The sequence below is a fragment of the Geotrypetes seraphini genome, chromosome 14, assembly GCF_902459505.1.
Source record: "Geotrypetes seraphini chromosome 14, aGeoSer1.1, whole genome shotgun sequence".
Lineage (NCBI taxonomy): Eukaryota > Metazoa > Chordata > Amphibia > Gymnophiona > Dermophiidae > Geotrypetes > Geotrypetes seraphini.
This window is the reverse complement of record NC_047097.1, coordinates 12,738,706-12,756,780: the sequence shown is the minus strand read 5'-3', so window position 1 is coordinate 12,756,780 and position 18,075 is coordinate 12,738,706. Positions and strand designations below refer to the sequence as shown.

Here is an 18,075-nt window from a genome sequence, read left to right as displayed (position 1 = left end):
CTAGTCCTCCAGCCCTGGTCCAATCCGGCTGCATGTACCGTCTACCATCTATTCCACGAGGGCTCCCTCTCCTCCGTGGTCCCAGCGACAAAGAAGCCTCGTCCAGCTCTGCCCTTAACTCACCTCGAGCCTCCGCCATCGCGCCAACATAAGCCGAGACACGTTCCACCGCATGCTGACGTCAGCGCGGCCCTAACGCGCCCGTCGGAAAGAGAAGTGTTGAAAGAGGAGTGGCGCAGGTGCAGAAATGAGACCAGGGATGACCTGTCGTGTTGTCTCATCTCTTCTTTGGGAGTTGCGCGGCCCTATTTTACACGGCTTTTAATGCATAGCCTTGCACCAGTTTAGCAGCCTTTATCCAGACCACCGCAAAACTTTAATTCTAGGAGGATGAACTGAGAGGCACGACGCTTCAACGTAGAATAAACGAGATTATGACGTCACCGGCCGCACGAGCACCACCTTTCTGACGTGTCACGGGGAGGCTGGTCCGACCGCGAGCGCCGCACGCACGCACGCTTGAGAGCGCCCGCCTCCAGGAAGTATACGCGGAGAGGCAGGTAGGGAAGCGGAGTTTGGTACGCCGGAAGTCGGCGGAGTTCTCGTTTCTGGTTTGTCCGGTGCTGTCGATACCTGGCCATGTCGGGGTTCGAGGCCAACCCGTTCGCCGACCCCATGGATGTGAACCCGTTTCAGGTAAGTGCGGCATTGCGGCTGGTTGAGCTGGTATTATTGAGAGCCCGTGAGTGGAGAGGCAGGGGCTGGAGACGTGGCGCGAGTGACGGTCACGAGGCCAAATGGGAAGGCGCCCTGGGAACAAGCAACCAATCCGTGCTCAGAAGGGATGGGCCCATAGCGCCAGCCTTGGGAAGGATGTTTAAGGGAAGGGTTTGGGCCCCCTTTGGTGTTGGAGCAGTATCAGTTACAGCTGGGGAAAAAGCTTATTCTCCTAATATATTGTTTTGAGAATCTATACTTTAGATATCTTCTTGTTTCAGTATTCCATCAGCCTGAGATTCTAGCAAAGTTTTGGGATTTGAACACCAAATGTATTTGTCTTTTTAAATCGGTGCTTAGGGTGAATTACAATTCAGCTGTTTATAATTATTCCTTAAAGTCCTTAAGGACTTGTTGTGATGATGAATTTTTGTTGAACTGCCTTTCCAGAAAGCTCCTTTTTCTTTGACCTCAGGCAGGGATGTCAAAGTCCCTCCTCCAGGGCCGCAATCCAGTCGGGTTTTCAAGATTTCCCCAAGGAATATGCATGAGATCTATTTGCATGAACTGTTTTCATTGTATGCTAATAGATCTCATGCATATTCATTGGGGAAATCCTGGAGGGACTGGATTGTGGCCCTCCAGGAGGGACTTTGACACCCCTGAAAGGGAATAGTACTCTTAAATTAAGTTCACAAAAAAATGTCTAACCTGTAAAGTGTTTTTGTGCCTCTAATTCTGCATATCGAAATCAATTACATAAAGTGTGCTATTTTATTAATATTTAAAAATAATTTAAGGACTCTAATATTAGGGTATGATATTTTGGGAGCCTTACTAAACCATTCCTTCTCAATTCTATTGAATAAAAAGCTTTTACAAGGCAAATTAATTTATTATAAAGCCCCTATGGATGGCACATTAACATAAGAACATAAAGATATGCTATATTCCATCAGACCAAAAGTCTGTCAGGCTTTCCTGCCTCCTAGCAGTGGTCAGTCCCTGTCACAAGTGTCTAGCAGGATCTTAAGGAGTAGATTAGTTACTGTCTCTGTTAGATTTTTGGAAAGAATGTGGTATGAGGAAGAATTGCCCTCATCCTAGAATGAAACAGTTTGATTGCTCTAACAAACTAATCTTTGAGACTTTTGGCCACCTCTAAGGACCAGCTCTAATCATACAAAATATCTTGTATAAGATATGTTTAACATATAGAATCCCTGAATAGTTAGAGATTTATACCAAAGTAGAATCTTGAAGTGCCTTGAAAACTTAATGTCAATTTTAACTTTAATAAAGGCATATGTTTTGGGTGATATTTTGCATTGTATTCTGCACAAAGAGCCCTCTAAGAAACACGATGGCAGAAAGGTTAAATGGCCCATGTAGTCTGCCCATCCACAATAACCATTATCTCTTTCTCTCTCCGAGAGATCCCACGTGCGTGTCCCAGGCCCTTTTGAATTCAGACAGTCTCTGTCTCCACCACCTTTTCTGGGAGACTGTTCCATGCATCTACCACCCTTTCTGTAAAAAAGTATTTCCTTAGATTACTCCGGAGCCTATCGCCTCTTAACTTCATCCTATACCCTCTCATTGCAGAGTTTTCTTTCAAATGAAAGAGACTCGACTCATGCGCATTTACATTACATAGGTATTTAAACGTCTCTATCATAGCTCCCCTCTCCTGCCTTTCCTCCAAAGTTTACAGATTGAGATCTTTAAGTCTAACCACATACCATTTTAGTAGCCTTCCTCTGGATCGACTCCATCCTATTTATATCTTTTTGAAAGAGCGGCCTCCAGAATTATACACAATATTCTAAATGAGGTCTCACCAAAGTCTTATACAGGAGAATCAATATCTCCTTTTTCCTACTGGCCATACCTCTCCCTATGCAATCTAGCATTCTTCTAGTTTTTGCCGTCACCTTTTCAACCTGTTTGGCCACCTTAAGATCATCACACAATTACACCCAAGTCCCGCTTTTCTGTCGTGCACATAAGTTCTTCATCCCCTAAACTGTACCATTCCCTCTGGTTTTTGCAGCCCAAATGCACAACTTTGCATTTCTTAGCATTAAATTTTAGCTGCCAAATTTCAGACCATTCTTCAAGCTTCGCCAGATCTTTCTTCATATTATTCACACCATCTGGCGTGTCTACTCTGTTGCAGATTTTGGTATCATCTGTAAAGAGGCAAATCTTACCCGACAACCCTTCAGCAATATCATTTATAAAAATGTTAAAAAGAACAGGCGCAAGAACAGAACCTTGAGGCATACCACTTGTAACATCCCTTTCCTCAGAGCAATCTCCATTGATCAATACCCTCTGTTGCCTTCCAGTGGTGATGACTGTGTAAAAAAGTGCTTGCTGTCTTTTAGCAGTTAAATACAGGTCATTAAGATATAATATTTTACTTAAACTTGTTAATTTGAGGGATTTATGTACAGTAAATGTTAAGTAGATTTCTTTTAAAACACAAGTTATCTAAAACCAGCCTTGCTTTAGGTACAGAATTATACAAATGTTCAAAAGACTCCAATTTTTTTTTTCTCCTTATTTTGAATTTGAAATGGGGGCAGAGGATTAGTTTTCTTTTTCTTGGACAATGTGATGTTAATGGGTCTCTTCCTGATCAGTCACTGAATAAGAATGACTGCATGAATCTGCTTGACCAGGAGGGTCTTGGTGGCAAATCTAACATTTTGAAGAGACCAAAAATAGTATATTTTCCTTTCATATTCCTCTGTTTGTCATCAGAGGGATGATTTTTTTGTGCCTTCTTGCTGTGAATGCCTTCCTGGGGTGGGGTGATTTACTTAGGGTGTTGATATAGAAACGTAAGCTATTTAGCTGCAAAGTTGAACTTTACACTCTGAAAACTTCTGAGACTTACTGATATATAAGGTAAATTACTATATTCCGTGTTTGTCCTGTAGTACAAGAATAGGCTGCCAAAGGTAATTTTCTTCCTCAAGTGCCATCAACCCTTCCTTCCATAACTTCACTTTGAGTCTGCAGTTGTGATATGAATCGGTGCTTTAGATCCAGAGAGAGGTAATTTATGTAAAGTTATTTATAGAGTTTGAAAGAAAAAGGTATGATAGAAACAGAGAAAGTTACAAGCATGATCATACTATGTGCCAAAAAAGAAGAGGCTGAGACATTAACCATTAGTTCCAAAAACTTGGGGTAAGAATAAGACCAGCATCAAGCATAAGAAGCAAACATTTAACCTGTAGAGAATAGATCAATACAGGGCTCCAAATAGCTTAACCCTCCAAATCACCTTTAGAGTAAAGGTAATTGATTCAGGTACAATAATCTTTCACATGTATTTTCCAGTATTTATTTATTTTAGGTATTTATATACTGCCTATCAAAGTTATCTAAGTGGTTAACAATCAGGTACTCAAGCATTTTCCCCATCTGTCCCAGTAGATTCACAATCTTTCTAACATACCTGGGGCAATGGAGGATTGAGGGGAATGTTCTCAAAGCTTCACAGTAAAAACCGCTTTCGAAGCCGTTCTTGTAACAATTTTAAAAAGTCGAGTCATTCTCCAAAAACAGCGCATGCACATGAGGTTCATGGAGCATAGGCTTGCTAAATTTACTTGAGATAGTCGCCGGAGGTAGCAATCAGCACATGCACAGAATACACTCACATATTTAAAAAACAAACAACAAATCAAAGATTGGCCGGAGAGATGCCCACTCTCTCCCGCCACGCTCACACAACCTCCACACATCAACCCCTGGCAGCAGGAGAGATGCCCACTCTCTCCCGCTGCGCTCGCACAATCCCCTGACTCTACCCTCCCCCTGCTACCTCCTCTGTCCCCCTGACGACATCCCCGCTACTGCCTACCTTAATCAGGAAGCCCAGCCAGAGGGGCACCTGTCAGTGCTTGAGTCAATCGGCGCTCAAGGCACTGATCAGAAAGTAAGGCTACGACAGCTCAGACCTGTCGGTAAATTTTAGCCGCAGATGTGGCTCAACAAGGTTAGAGAATCACTCTGCAATGATAGAGAATTGCTCGGCACACTCATTTTAATATTAATGACCTCATGGTACTGCATTGGCGTGGCAGTATCGGAGACTGCTAGAAAACTCGGAAAAGACCACGGTAAGACGTTTTTAATAATTTGCCGCTAAAATATTTGCACACTAAACTGGCTAGAACCAGTTTAGTGACTGCATTAAAGGCAACCTTAAGTTTTGAGAATCTAGCCCTCAGTGACTTGCCCAGGGCACCTTTTACAGAATCCAACAATATGGCATTTCTGTATATGTATTAAATCTTAAATTGGATCATTGGTTCCCAGATCTGGCCTGATGGAACCCCTACCAGTCCAGTTTTCTGGATATCTGCATTTAGCTATAAGAATGTATTCTCTCCTATCTGACTTTTTTGTTTGTTTATTTAATGAATTAATTTTCTAATGCCGTTCTCCCAGGGGAGATCAGAACGGTTTACATGAATTTATTCAGGTACTCGAGCATATTTCCCTGTCTGTCCTGGCGGGCTCACAGTCTATCTAATGTACCTGTGGCAATGGGGGGATTGACTTGTCCAGGGTCATAAGGAGCAGTGTGGGTTTGAACCCACAACCTCAGGGTGCTGAGGCTGTAGCTTTAATCACTGTGCCATACTGTCGGACATAGTATGGTAAAAGATAACATAGCAAACATTGTCTGACAAAGGTGGCAAAACATAGTTAACAAAGCATGTTAAAACATAATATGACAAAACATGGCATGGTGAGACATAGCATAGCAAGCATAGTATGGCAAAACCTATCACAGCAAACATAGGGCTCCTTTTACAAAGACGCGCTAGCGGTTTAATGTGCATAATACCGCACGCTAAACCGCTGGCTGCGCTAGCCGCTACCGCCTCCTCTTGAGCAGGCGGTAGTTTTTAGGCCAGCGCAATGAAAAGACGTGCGAAAAGACGCGCACGTTAACCCCGCTAGCGGGGCTTAATAAAAGGAGCCCATAATTCTTTTCTTTTTGTATTTTATTATTTTTTAGATATTGTAAACCAATTTTAGCTTTTCACAAAGCAATATTTTTAAACATGAGCTTGATTTGCATGCACTGCTTCTACTTCTTACAAAAAGTCTCTCATGCATATTCAGTGTGGGTGTGCGGAAAATGTGTCTGTCTAGGGTATCCCAGGACAGGTTTGGGAGCCATTGAATTGGACTAATGCCTTGGGTCACAGAAAGCTCAAGTAAGACATAATTTTCTATCTTGAATCATGCAGCTCTTTTTCCTAGCAACTATGATGGGTCTCATAAATAGGTCAGTCAGGTACCACAGAAAAGATGGCATTGTAATAGTATTTTCTTAAATCAGGGCGTTCATTACATGTACTATAAATGCAATCACATTCCAAACCACAGAGACTATGATCAAAAATAAATAATATAAAGAACACTATAAATAAGGCAGTTTATGTGCATAAAGTGCTCAGATCATACCCATGTGCTCAAAAGGTTCGAACAAAGGTAGCGCCGGGACCATCATCTCACTCTATATTCCCGTACCACCAAACAAATGCCAATATATCAGAAAAAGTATCAGAAAAAATGTATTACTTAGCTTAGAATAACAATAGCTGTAGGTTTGAGGCAATGCAAGATTCAGCAGTTTCCATCCCAGTTGTTGCTACTTTGCATCGAACCCTTGTGCTTTAAAAAAATGTCTCCCCCACTGTATTGGTAACAGCAATGATTTGTGTGTGGTCTGCATAAATGTAATAATTCAGACACATCAAACTAAGGGGTCCTTTTACAAAGGCACACTAAATATTAGCGCATGCTAAATGCTAATGCGTCCATTATAGTCTATGGAGCATTAGCGTTTAGTGTATGCTAAAACAGCTAGTGCTCCTTAGTAAAAGGACCCCTAAGTTCTTTACCCATGGAACTAAAAAAAAAAAATACTCTTCTCCCTCCAGATCCGTGATTTCAGTATCCGCAGATTCGGTTATTCGAGATATTTTATTTTATATTTTTTTTTACAAACAACCTATTTTTCATTTTTTGCCTATTTTTAAGCCGTCCAAGCCTCCTCAGAACCTTACCTGGTGGTCAAGTGGGGCAGGAGCGATCTTCCTATGCTCCTGCCCCGTGCAGAGCCGTCATCAGAATGGCTGCCGGGAGTCTCGAGACTACAACGGGAACTTCCGGCAGCCATTCTGATGACGGCTCTGCACGGGGCAGGAGCATAGGAAGATCGGTCCTGCCCCGCTTCACTGCTAGACCACTAGGTAAGGTTCCGGGGACACAGGAGGGAGGCGGGGGTGGGTCAGAGCCGGCCAAGAAGTTATTCGCGATTTTCACACTTCAGGTCCGGCTCTGCACCTAACCCCCACGAATACCAAAGGAGAAATGTACATAGAATAGAATGGGAGGGAGTGGAGATCTGTGAGAGACTCCATAAAACAAAACCCAGTATTCAGAAACATATTAGGTGAGTGTTTTATCATACCCTTCTTTCACATTTCCAAATCAGGAAGTGTTCTCCTGCCCTTCATTTGTAATGAGAATCGGTTTTGCCATGTTTCTTCTTATGAGACAAGAGTGATTTGGTCATTTGTTTCACAACTGCAAGTTCAGTATTGAATAGTAAGCATTAGGATGCTGGGTAACCTTTTAACTAGAGCAGAGAACAAATAACGATCCACCAAAAAGTTCCACAAGGAAAGCAACTGTGGAACTGATGATCTTGCTACCCGGCGTTTTCGCTAGTTTGGCAACTGCTGCGGCAGCATGGTATATTGCAATCCATTCTCTGTGGTTTACAGCAACAACGGACCCCGGAAGAAGGTCTTTTGTGACCGAAACACGAGCCTTGTTGGGTCCATACCACAATTCTTTTACTGTGTTGCCTATGTATTGCATAATGTATACTACAATTAGCTAATAAAGACTTTATGAAGATCATCAGTTCCACAGTTGCTTTCCTTGTTTTGGCTAACCTTTTAACTAGTCAGTAAAATTCAATGGATTGTTCATGGAGAATCTTGGATTGGGAAGATCAAGGACAAAAGGTAAAGACAAGATCATTCAGGAAGCTCAAGGGGGATGTGGGGACGAGTAGAGAGCTTAGAGGGGTTGTGAAAGGGAAATGTTTTGAAAGAAATTTCATATACAATGATAGAGCAAATACAAGCCACAATGAAAGAGAATAGAGTTGAAAATTCTTAATCTGTCAAAACACCTGTTCTTCAGTCTCATGATCTGTGATTCACATATTTTTAACAACTTTGTCTGCTAGTGTTTCCCATCTACAGAACAGAATCACCCAGAGTCACAAAATGTAAATGACTGTGTCTTATCTGGGTTTTTTTTTTAATTTGGTAGTTTAATCCTTCTGCATCAGCCATGGTTGTTATGGTGGCGGGGTATTAGCCCTATATTGTACAAGTTGCCCATTTGAGCTAAAAGAGCAAGAAGGAATTGGATCTTAGCCAAATAAAGGCCAATAAGCAATGAAAGTAATGCAGCCCTGGGTCAAATTAGAACAAGTGTGAAATCTGTGAGCGGTAGTAACAGTTTTCAAGTTGCTGAAATATTCACTGGTTTATCCAAAGCATTTAGAAATTAGGTGCCTTTCATGAAGTGTGAGATGTAGCATTGAATGATTGATTTGATATATAATATATATTCCCTCCCCCTCCCAGTAACTAAATTGTGTGAACCTGTGATCTATGTTTAAATCATTTTTATTAAACATCACAAGTAACAAGAAACAGCAGTTCCAGAAACAATTTTACAGGCATAAACCACAGCCAATCTCCCCATCCCCATCCCCAACCACCCACCCCCCACCCTCCCCGGGCAGCAGCAGCGGCAACCAAAGAAAATGAAAATTGTAATAAACAAAAACCAAAAGGAACATATTACGAATCCCAAATTTTCTTCTGAACATAAGGAGTGAAGGTAAGACTAAATAACTGCCAACATTGACAGAACAAGCGTCCCGCTTTAGAGGAGAAGTCCACAATATCTCTGCGTTCCAGCAACATTTGATGCAACATTAAAGCTCTCCATTGAGAAATGGTAGGAGGCTGAGAGGAAAGCCACTGTAACAGGATATATTTGTGGCCCAGCAGTATGGTTTTCCGAAGAAAAGCTGCACAGCCCGGTCTAGGCGGATGAAAACGAATTTGTAGGGTAAAAAGAAAACTTGGATGTAGTCTCCAGGAGCAATGCCATAACTGCGCCACAGAGGACACCAACTGAATCCAAAAAGAAGACACAAGCGGACAAGTCCAGAACATATGTCCAAAGGAAGCCATTGGGTGTGCGCATTTACCACAGCAATGTCCCAGACTGATTCCCATCACATGGGCTCTCTTAGGCGTATAAAAGGCACGCAACAGGAATTTGTAATTTCGCTCCCTTTCAACAGAGGACAGAGTGGCAGTTGTCCCCAAACGGATACCTTTACGCAGCATGTCCTCGGATATGGGTAACTGAAGGTCATCCGACCACTTCCGAGCCAGCACAGCAAAATCCAGTGCACCAGCACGTTCTTGTAAAAACTTGTGGTAATATTTCAAAGGGACGGGTTCCTGAGCCGTGAGGGACAAGGCCTCCTGCAACTGGTCTTGTATGTCCACCGACATCACCACCGGGGTTAAGGCCCGCAAGTAATGTTGCAATTGACGATAGGCCAACCAGTCTGTAGGTAGGAGGCGAAACGTCCGTTGAAGTTCAGCAAAGGAGACAGGAAGACCAGCACGCGTCACCACCTGGGACACATACTGGAGGCCGGCACCCGACCAGCGCCGGAACGATGGAGAATCCAGCCCATGTAGGAAGTCGCCATTACCCACAATGGGGAGGTAAGGAGTAGCAGAGGAGGAGATCTTCAATATTCTGCACAGTTTTCTCCAGGCCGTGCGCATAGCAAGCAAGAAGGGATGACACTGCAACAGAGGTAACTCAGGCAAACGAGGAGAGTGAAGGAGATAACTAAAGTGGTATGGCTGCAAATGAAAACATTCAACAACAGGCAAGGAAAAATAGGTTGTATTACAAAACCAGTCATGGATATGTCGCAATTGACAAGCCAAATTAAACCTAGATACATACAATAAACCTAACCCCCCTTGAGTGGTTGGAAGCATTAGCTTAGCTAGCGATATTCTAGCCCTTTTACCCTGCCACAAATAAGCGGAAAGATGAGACCTGTGTTGAGATAAGTGTTGTGTGGTCAACATAATGGGGAGCATTTGTAAGATGAAGAGCCATTGTGGGAGTATCATCATGTTGTAAAGAGCTATGCGTCCAGAAAGTGAGAGGGGAAATGTTCGCCAGTTATGTAACGTGGATGCAGTACGACGGAGTAGGGGCAAAACGTTAGCATCATAAAGTCCCTTCAGGTCCTGTGGAATAACCACCCCTAAATAGACTAAAGAAGAGGGAGCCCAAGTCAAAGGAAACCCTCCACCCCAAGTGCGTTGTACCTCAATGAATGTAGGAAGTGCTAGAGACTTTTGCTTATTAAGGACCAAACCCGAATAAAGATGAAATTCATCTAAGAGTTCCAAAGCCCGAAACAACGAGCGTTGGGGGTCACCAAAAGTAAGCAAAAGATCGTCAGCAAAGGCCAATACCCGTAGCTGAGAGGAGCCTTCAGGCAATCCCGTAATCTCATCATCCTTCTGTAGCGTGCGCAGCAGAGGATCCAAATATAAAAGAAAAAGAAGAGGGGACAACGGACAACCTTGCCGCGTTCCCCTACCTATAGAAAAAGAGGGAGAGCGCACACCATTAACTAACACGGAGGCGGTAGGTCCGGAATAGAGCGCTTGTAGGGATGCTAAATAACTGTCAGGCACCCCCATATATTGTAATACCCTGAACAAGTAATGCCAATGAACCTTATCAAAGGCTTTTGCAGCATCCAGCCCGACTAACAGGCCAGGCAACCTCTCTTGCTGTGCACGCGAAAACGCAAGAAGAACCCGTCGAACATTTAATACCGAATGACGAGACCGGACAAAACCCACCTGTTTAGGGACAATAATAGAAGGCAACAAGGGAGCCAACCTATCGGCCAAAACACGAGCAAAAAGTTTTATATCAACATTCAGCAACGATATAGGTCGGTATGATTTGATATCAGTGGGCGGTTTAGACGGCTTTGGGATCAAAGTAATCAGGGCTTCATTAGAATAACGTGGAAACGTGCGCTGTGTCTGAATGGACCGATAATAATCCAAAAGAGAGCCCCCCTATGGAAAGAGATAAGATCTTAAAAAACTCAGGAGAATAACCATCTGGTCCCGGCGCGGTGCAGGGTCTCAATTTCTGTATTGCCAGCAACACTTCCTGAAGCTGGAAGGGTCTGTCAAGAAACCTGTGATCTATACTCCTACTCACAAGTCTTAAATCTGTGTTAATATGACCGGAGTAACCAGCTGACTGAGTACGTAGTTGAGTTTGTTTTATCAGATTTTGTACTCCATACATTTAATTTGACTGCATGCAAAGTTAATCAAATTAATCTGAATATTTGTAGCAACAAAGAAGGGATATATATGCTGCACATTTAGCACTGTTTATTTAAACAATTCTACTTTTGAGCACGTGGGGGGGGAGGGGGGTTGAAACTTGTGTAAGTAACCAGGGCTGTGGCACAGTGGCTAAAGCTACAGCCTCAGCATCCTGAGGCTGTAGGTTCAAACCCATGCTGCTCCTTGTGATCCTGGGAAGGCCACTTAATCCTCCCATTGCCCCAGGTATGTTAGATAGATTGTGAGCCCACCGGGAGAGAGAGGGAAAACTGCTTGAGTACCTGAATAAATGCATGTAAACTGTTCTGAGCTCCCCTGTGAGAACGGTATAGAAATTGAATAAACTTTCAACTCCTACTGATATTAGGTCTTATATTTACAGTACTTTAGATCTAGAATTTAAAAAAAAAAAAATTTAACTTTGGATCCCGAACAAAGAGGTGTGTAAGTGTGTGTTTTATATATCCAGAGTGCCAGACACTGTTCCTACTTCCACTTCCTACCAAGCTATTGGAATCAACTGTCTCCTCGCATCAGATCCCCAGTCGGTCAGCTGGAGAAAACGATCAAATTGTGAGAAATAGTGAGAAGGCCAATAAATATCTGGGCTGAACAGAGAAAGTGGAATGCAGGTTGCGTTGGTGGCTATAGCTGAAGTCACTGGCCAAAGGCCTACCTCTTTACATCTCCTCCTGGGTGATTCTGATGACAGAGGCCAGCCTGTATGGCTGGGGAGGCCATTGCAAGTGTCACCTAGTCCAGGGATGATGGTTTCCCTCACAGAGGAAATGGTCTAAAAACAGAATGGAGCTGAGGACCATCCATTTGGCACTGTGGACGTTGAGAAGCACCCTGGAAGGCAAAGCGGTAGGATGGAATCTTGCTTCTCTTTGCGATCTTACCAATAGTGGCCTCTTCATTCCTCTCTGGAACATGAATATCAAAATATGAGTCTTATCTTAGAGGACTATTAATAGCTAACCTCCTTCTGAATTTGGTTCTTTATTGTGAGTTTTCATCATTCTTGTTCACTTTGGTATAGAATCTTAGTACAGTAGAACCTTGGATTGCAAGTAACTTGGTTTGCAAGTGTTTTGCAAGACAAGCAAAACATTTTATTACATTTTAACTTGATATACAAGCAATGTCTTGCAATACAAGTACATACATCACAACATCAGAACTGAACCGATGGTTGTTCTCTCTGCCACTTCAAGAGTGTAGTGACTTCTAAACAAGCAATGTCTTGCAATACGAGTACATACAGTACTAGCAAAACCTCAGGGCACTTAATTTCCATTTGGTTAACCAAAGCAATAACATATTGCCTTTTATACATTCCTGCCATACAGGTAGGATTTCTTTCTTTTCCTACCAGGTGGCGGAAGAGGAAATAAAAGAGTTCTTAGCATAGCACACTCTACCTTTCCTTTCACTCCATATCGAGCATTCAGGTTCTTGGCATCCTCATACCTTAGTTACTTATGTACTGGTGCAACCAGTTAGTGCTGAAGGGCGTGCCTGCTGCTCCCTGCAGCCTTCCTCATTAAAAAGAGTTCTCTGGCAGCAGAAAGTCTGAGGGGAGTGGATGTGGGGTAGAGCGTTGTTGGGACTGGGTTGCTGTGCATTGATCTTTCTAGGCTGGGTCAGGGACACAGCGAGTTTCTGTCACACTGCAGCTGTTCTGTGCTCTTGGCTCCCTCCAGGATTTGCCACCGCCTTGGTGCTGCTCAGCTTGGTCAGCTGTTGACACCGTGAACCTCTGTGCTCTTTTAGTATTACGAGGGTTGTGCCTCACTAGTTGGCTTCCTTCCCATAGGTCTAGAAAGTACTTTCCCTTCACGGTTTGCCCTTTCTGATCTGCCTTCCAGTTTTTGAAATCTTCATGTGTACAAAAAATGTAAAACAATTTGGAAAGCCTATGGTTTCAGTCTGCATTACATCCTCTTGATGTTTTACTGTATTGATTCTTCAGTAAGCCCAAATTGCAACGTATGCTGCCGATGGGGCCCCTGGCTGAGAGGGAGGAGTAAACACTGTGATGACGGCAGGTTTTGAGCCCTTAGTGACAGTGAGCCGAATAAGGAGGACTAAGCATATGCACCACTGTCTTTGACTGTTGCCTTTTTAAGATAGTGTTTTGGTTTTTTTGTATAGGAACCCTAGGGGCAGGAGACAGAGGTTTTCTGACATGCATGCTGGCAGCAGCTGCCCCATGGGAACGGTTGTATATATTGCAAAAAAGAGAGAATTTTTTAGGGGGATTGATTTTAGATTCAAATCACACATTCTTCAGTAGTAGCTCATGACTCTTCACTTTCAAGCACATAAAGCATTTTTCTGACTTCCGGGCATTTATCATGAGGTTCAAGGTTTATTAATATTTGATGAATTGCTGAATCGGTTTACAAAGCGATGTACATAATTATGAAAGAAAATAAGATTATAAAAATACAAATTCATTAACATTGAATTTAAGACAAGACAAACGTTAGCTGGAGGGGAAGGAGGGCAAAAGTTACATCTTTTATATCGAAAAAAACAAATAAGGAAAAATCAAAAGGAAACAGGGTAGTTAAAAAATTAAAAGTAATATGAAAGTCTAAAAAAATTAAGTATTAAAAGCATCTTTAAAAAGGTGTGTTTTTAAGGATTTTTTAAAAGAGAGGAGATCTTTTTCGTTTTTAATGTGTTGTGGCAGAGAGTTCCACCATTGTGGACCAATTACAGAAAACATATCAGAACTTCTTGTACCTATTGTTTTCAGAGAAGGTATAGCTAATAGATTTTGAGAAGATGATCTGAGTGAACGTGCAGGGTTATGAGGGATTAGCATTCTTGCTATAAATTGGGGTTCGTTGTAGACTAAGGTTTTAAATATAAGCAGCATGACCTTAAACAGAATGCGATGACTGATGGGAAGCCAATGAGCGTCGATAAATAGAGGCGTAACATGATCATATTTTCTAGCATTATAAATCAGGTTGATAGCAGTATTTTGGATAATTTGAAGACGTCGCTTTTCTCTTTGAGAAATGTTGAGTAGTAAAGAATTACAGTAATCTATTTTAGCTATAACTAGCGAATGGATCAAAATGTTACGTGATTTAGGTTCGAGAAATTTGGCGATTGATCGTACTAAACGCAGTTTATAGAAGCAAGTTTTAACTATATTATTGATATGGTCATGAAATATTAATTTATCGTCGATTATAACCCCTAGAATTTTAAAGTTGGGGACAATTTCTATTGTGTTATTATTAAGGACCAATGGCATCTTCAGGACTATATCATTTTTCCAATTAAAAATCATGGCTTTGTTTTATTTATGTTTAATGCTAATTTGTTTGCGTTGAGCCAGTTTTGAACTAATTCAAGTTTTTTATTTATAGAGCTTTGTAAAAGAGGGCCAGAAAGGTAAAAATGGAAAGGAGCTCAATAATATATAGAATAGAGGTCAACAGTCGTGCATTACAAACAATTAATGAGGAAGAGAGGGGAAGGGGTAGAATAGGTAAAAGTGAATCATTTTTTTTTTTTTTTTTTACTCTTTCAGAAATTACAAAGACCTAGGGCTCCTTTTACAAAGGTGCGCTAGCGTCTTTAACGCACGCACCGGATTAGCGTGCGCTATAGTGCATGCTAGCTGAAAATCTACCGTCTGCTCAAAAGGAGGCGGTAGCGGCTTGCGCTATTCCTTGCGTTAAGGCCCTAATACGGCTTTGTAAAAGGAGCCCTAAGGGTCCACTCAATGAAATTACATGGAAATACTTTTAAAACAAATAGGAGGAAATATTTTTTCACTCGAAGAATAGTTAAGCTTTTTCAGAAGTCATTGAAATTTCAGCTTATTTTTTCCAGAAAGCTTTTTGAAGTGGTAGTCTGATTAGTTGAGTTGTTAAATCACTAGTTTTATTACTGTTGTATTTTATGATTTTAGGGTTTTTATTGGTTTTGTTTTAGGCAAAATTTGTTGCTTGTTTATTAATTTGTGCGTGTATTCTTGTAACCACAAATGCATTTCAACTGTATGCTTTTAGACATAAAATAGCTGAGATTTGAGCTTTCAGCTTCAGCGTTTAACTGGAGGATATAAAGTTTTTGTATTTGTGGATTTTTTTCTCCAGTTCCTCCTTATTTTCCTTTTTTGTATTTTTGTAACCTGCAGAGATTGTCTGGATATGCGGGATATGTGTGTTAAATAAATACAACTCATTGCCAGAGGATGTGGCTGAGTTTATAAAAGGTTTGGACAAGTTCCTACTATTGAGACAGACATGGGGGAAGCCACTGCTTGCCTTGGGATTGGTAGCATGGAATTTTGCAAGTTTGGGTTTCTGCCAGATACTTGGATTGGCCACAGTGGAAACAGTGGACCACTGGGCTGATCTGGTATGGCTATTCTTATGTTCTTAAATTGTACATCTTAATATGCTATATGCAAAGACAGGTTAGCCAACTGCAAAAATCTACCGTGTGCTGACAGTCAGTCTAGGACAGGGGTATCAAAGTCCTTCCTCGAGGGCCGCAATCCAGTCGGGTTTTCAGGATTTCCCCATTGAATATGCATGTTTCTTCTTTTCCCTCCCCGAATTAATGTGGACTTGACACATTAAGGGCCCTTTTACCAAATACTAAGAAGCCAATTTTTGCAAGTGTCGGGCCGGTACTTACCTACCCTCCTTCCTGGAATGTTCCACATTGCGTATTTGGGGGGAGGTACTCCCCCTTCTGGAGTGCGCCTTTCGCCGCACAGTGGAGTGGGATTATGGATTTCTCCTCCTGAGTTTGCAGATCTCCCTCCGGGATCAGGGGTTCGCTGTCCCTCAGTGCCGTTTCTTTTATAATGCTACCCTTCTTGTTAAGAAGCTGATCTTGACTTATTGGGCGTCGGAGGTTCCACCTCCGGCGCCTCAGTGGAGGAGTAGACTTCTAGAGATGGCCCGCTTTGAGATTCGGTCTTATGCTAGCTCTTCGAACCTGGACATGAGGCAGTATATTTGCTTGTGGGAGTGATTGAGGGCGATGGTCATGGTCTGAGGGATTGCGCAGGCTGGGGGGTCCACTGGCACATCCACACTCTTTGTTCTTCTTTTCTTTCTCTTTTTCTTCTTTTTTTTTTCCTTCTTTCTCACTTCTTCCTTCTCTCTTCTTTTTCTCTCTTCTTCCTTCCTTTCTCTCTTCTCCCCTTTGATCCGGTTTACGCTTTCTGTTGGGCCTCGCATCTGGAGGTCCCTTGGGGATGGGATGGGGGGGGGTTGGTGTGTCTGGACGAGTGCTTGTTCTGTGCTTTGCTTTGGATTGGTTGCGGATGCTAGTGCGGTGAAGAGTGCAGTGATTGGTCCCCTTTGGGGACATTTAAACACAAAATGGTGAAGGGTTGCGACAATAGCTCTTTGTTCTTTCGTACTTTCTTGTTATTGTGCCATTTTTGGATGTTAACTGCTATGCCCCGTAGTGCCGCCTTGTTCCGCTGTGTTTATGGGAGGTCAAGCTCGGGGGAGTTGCTGTTCTTCCTATATTTGCTGTTTATCTGTGATGTTTGGCGGATTTGCATTTCTGTTTTGTATCTTACCTGACTCTGGTTGTGACCTTTTTTCACTTTCAATAAAAATATGTTTAAAAAAAAAAAAAAAGAAGCCAATTTTATGCCTATGGGCTTCTTAGCATTTAACATGCACTAATTTCTGGTATTGTGCACTAAGTTTTAGTAAGAGAGCCCCTATATTGTGATCTGAGAAGATTTCCATTTTCCTTTTTATATTTCAGTTTAACATGATTTTTTTCCCAGTTGTGTTTTCTGACTTTATTTGCTGTTATAAACCAAAAGATTCTGGGGAAAAAGTGCTTGTTGCCTGATTTAATGATTAAAAATTTTAGGGCAGACATTGAGTAAAGCAGTCAGAGTCCTGTGTGTATATAAGTGGCATTCAACAGATTTGCTTGAGAATTGTGGCTTCACTAGAATAAATATTATTGTTAAAAAAAAACCTTTAAGAAGAAAATCAGGATGTGTGAAATCTTTTTGCCCAGCCACACGACATGATAACTTGTCAGAAAGAATGGTACAGCTTCATCTTTTTTCATTTCAGTTGTTTTCTTAATGTTTTAGATAGATTTGTCAATTTAACTTTGTCATAGACCTCCTTACTGACAGCAAAATCTTTTTGTCTTTTTATTTTTTCCTCTGCTCACCCTGTGCAAGGTACAATTTTATTACTGAGTTTTTGTGGACATTCTTTTAAGATGCATTGGGTCAGGAAGGATCTTGATGCCTTTCAAGCAGACATTACAGGTTCTGCCTTCTCCAAGGTTGGAGTATTTTAATGATTCTATCCAAAGAAATGAGAAGTCTCTAAGCTCTCGTAAAACACATCTACTGTACCTGAATGTAATTTACCTTGTGCTACAACTGAAAAGTATGAACCAAATTCAAATGCATGCATACATACATTTATGTTTGTATGCATGTACCATGGGGTATAGAGCAGTGGTCTCAAACTCGCGTCCCACCAGGTTCTATTTTGAGGCCCTCGGTATGTTTATCATAATCACAAAAGTAAAATAAAACAGTTTCTTGATCATATGTCTCTTTAGCTATAAATGACAATATTATTATAAAGACTTAGCCAAAAGGAAAGATTTATAAACTATAAAGAGTTGTGGTTTTTTTTGCCTCATGCAAAATTGTCATTTCTTTAATAAGACATTAACTATTTTTTTCTGAGGCCCTCCAAATACCTACAAATCCAAAATGTGGCCCTGCAAAGGGTTTGAGTTTGAGACCACTAGTATAAAGGTAGATAAA

General features: G+C 41.7%; 2 protein-coding genes across 4 annotated transcripts in view; one reads left to right on the top strand and one right to left on the bottom strand.

The window, feature by feature from the left end:
* Positions 1-234, bottom strand: part of MPI (mannose phosphate isomerase) — a 42,766-nt gene extending 42,532 nt beyond the window's left edge. The window contains exon 1 of one of the 3 annotated variants that reach the window (XM_033921010.1): positions 124-234. In XM_033921010.1, coding sequence (XP_033776901.1) covers positions 124-139 — 16 coding nt within the window. In that variant the 5' untranslated portion in view covers positions 140-234. Of the gene's footprint in view, positions 1-38 lie in introns of all 3 variants that reach the window. The other 2 variants (XM_033921011.1, XM_033921009.1) reach the window with 2 other exon arrangements.
* A 43-nt stretch (positions 235-277) lies between these two features.
* Positions 278-18,075, top strand: part of SCAMP2 (secretory carrier membrane protein 2) — a 52,636-nt gene continuing 34,838 nt past the window's right edge. Inside the window, exon 1 of the mRNA XM_033921013.1 lies at positions 278-696. Coding sequence (XP_033776904.1) covers positions 640-696 — 57 coding nt within the window. The 5' untranslated portion in view covers positions 278-639. The remainder of the gene's footprint in view (positions 697-18,075) is intronic.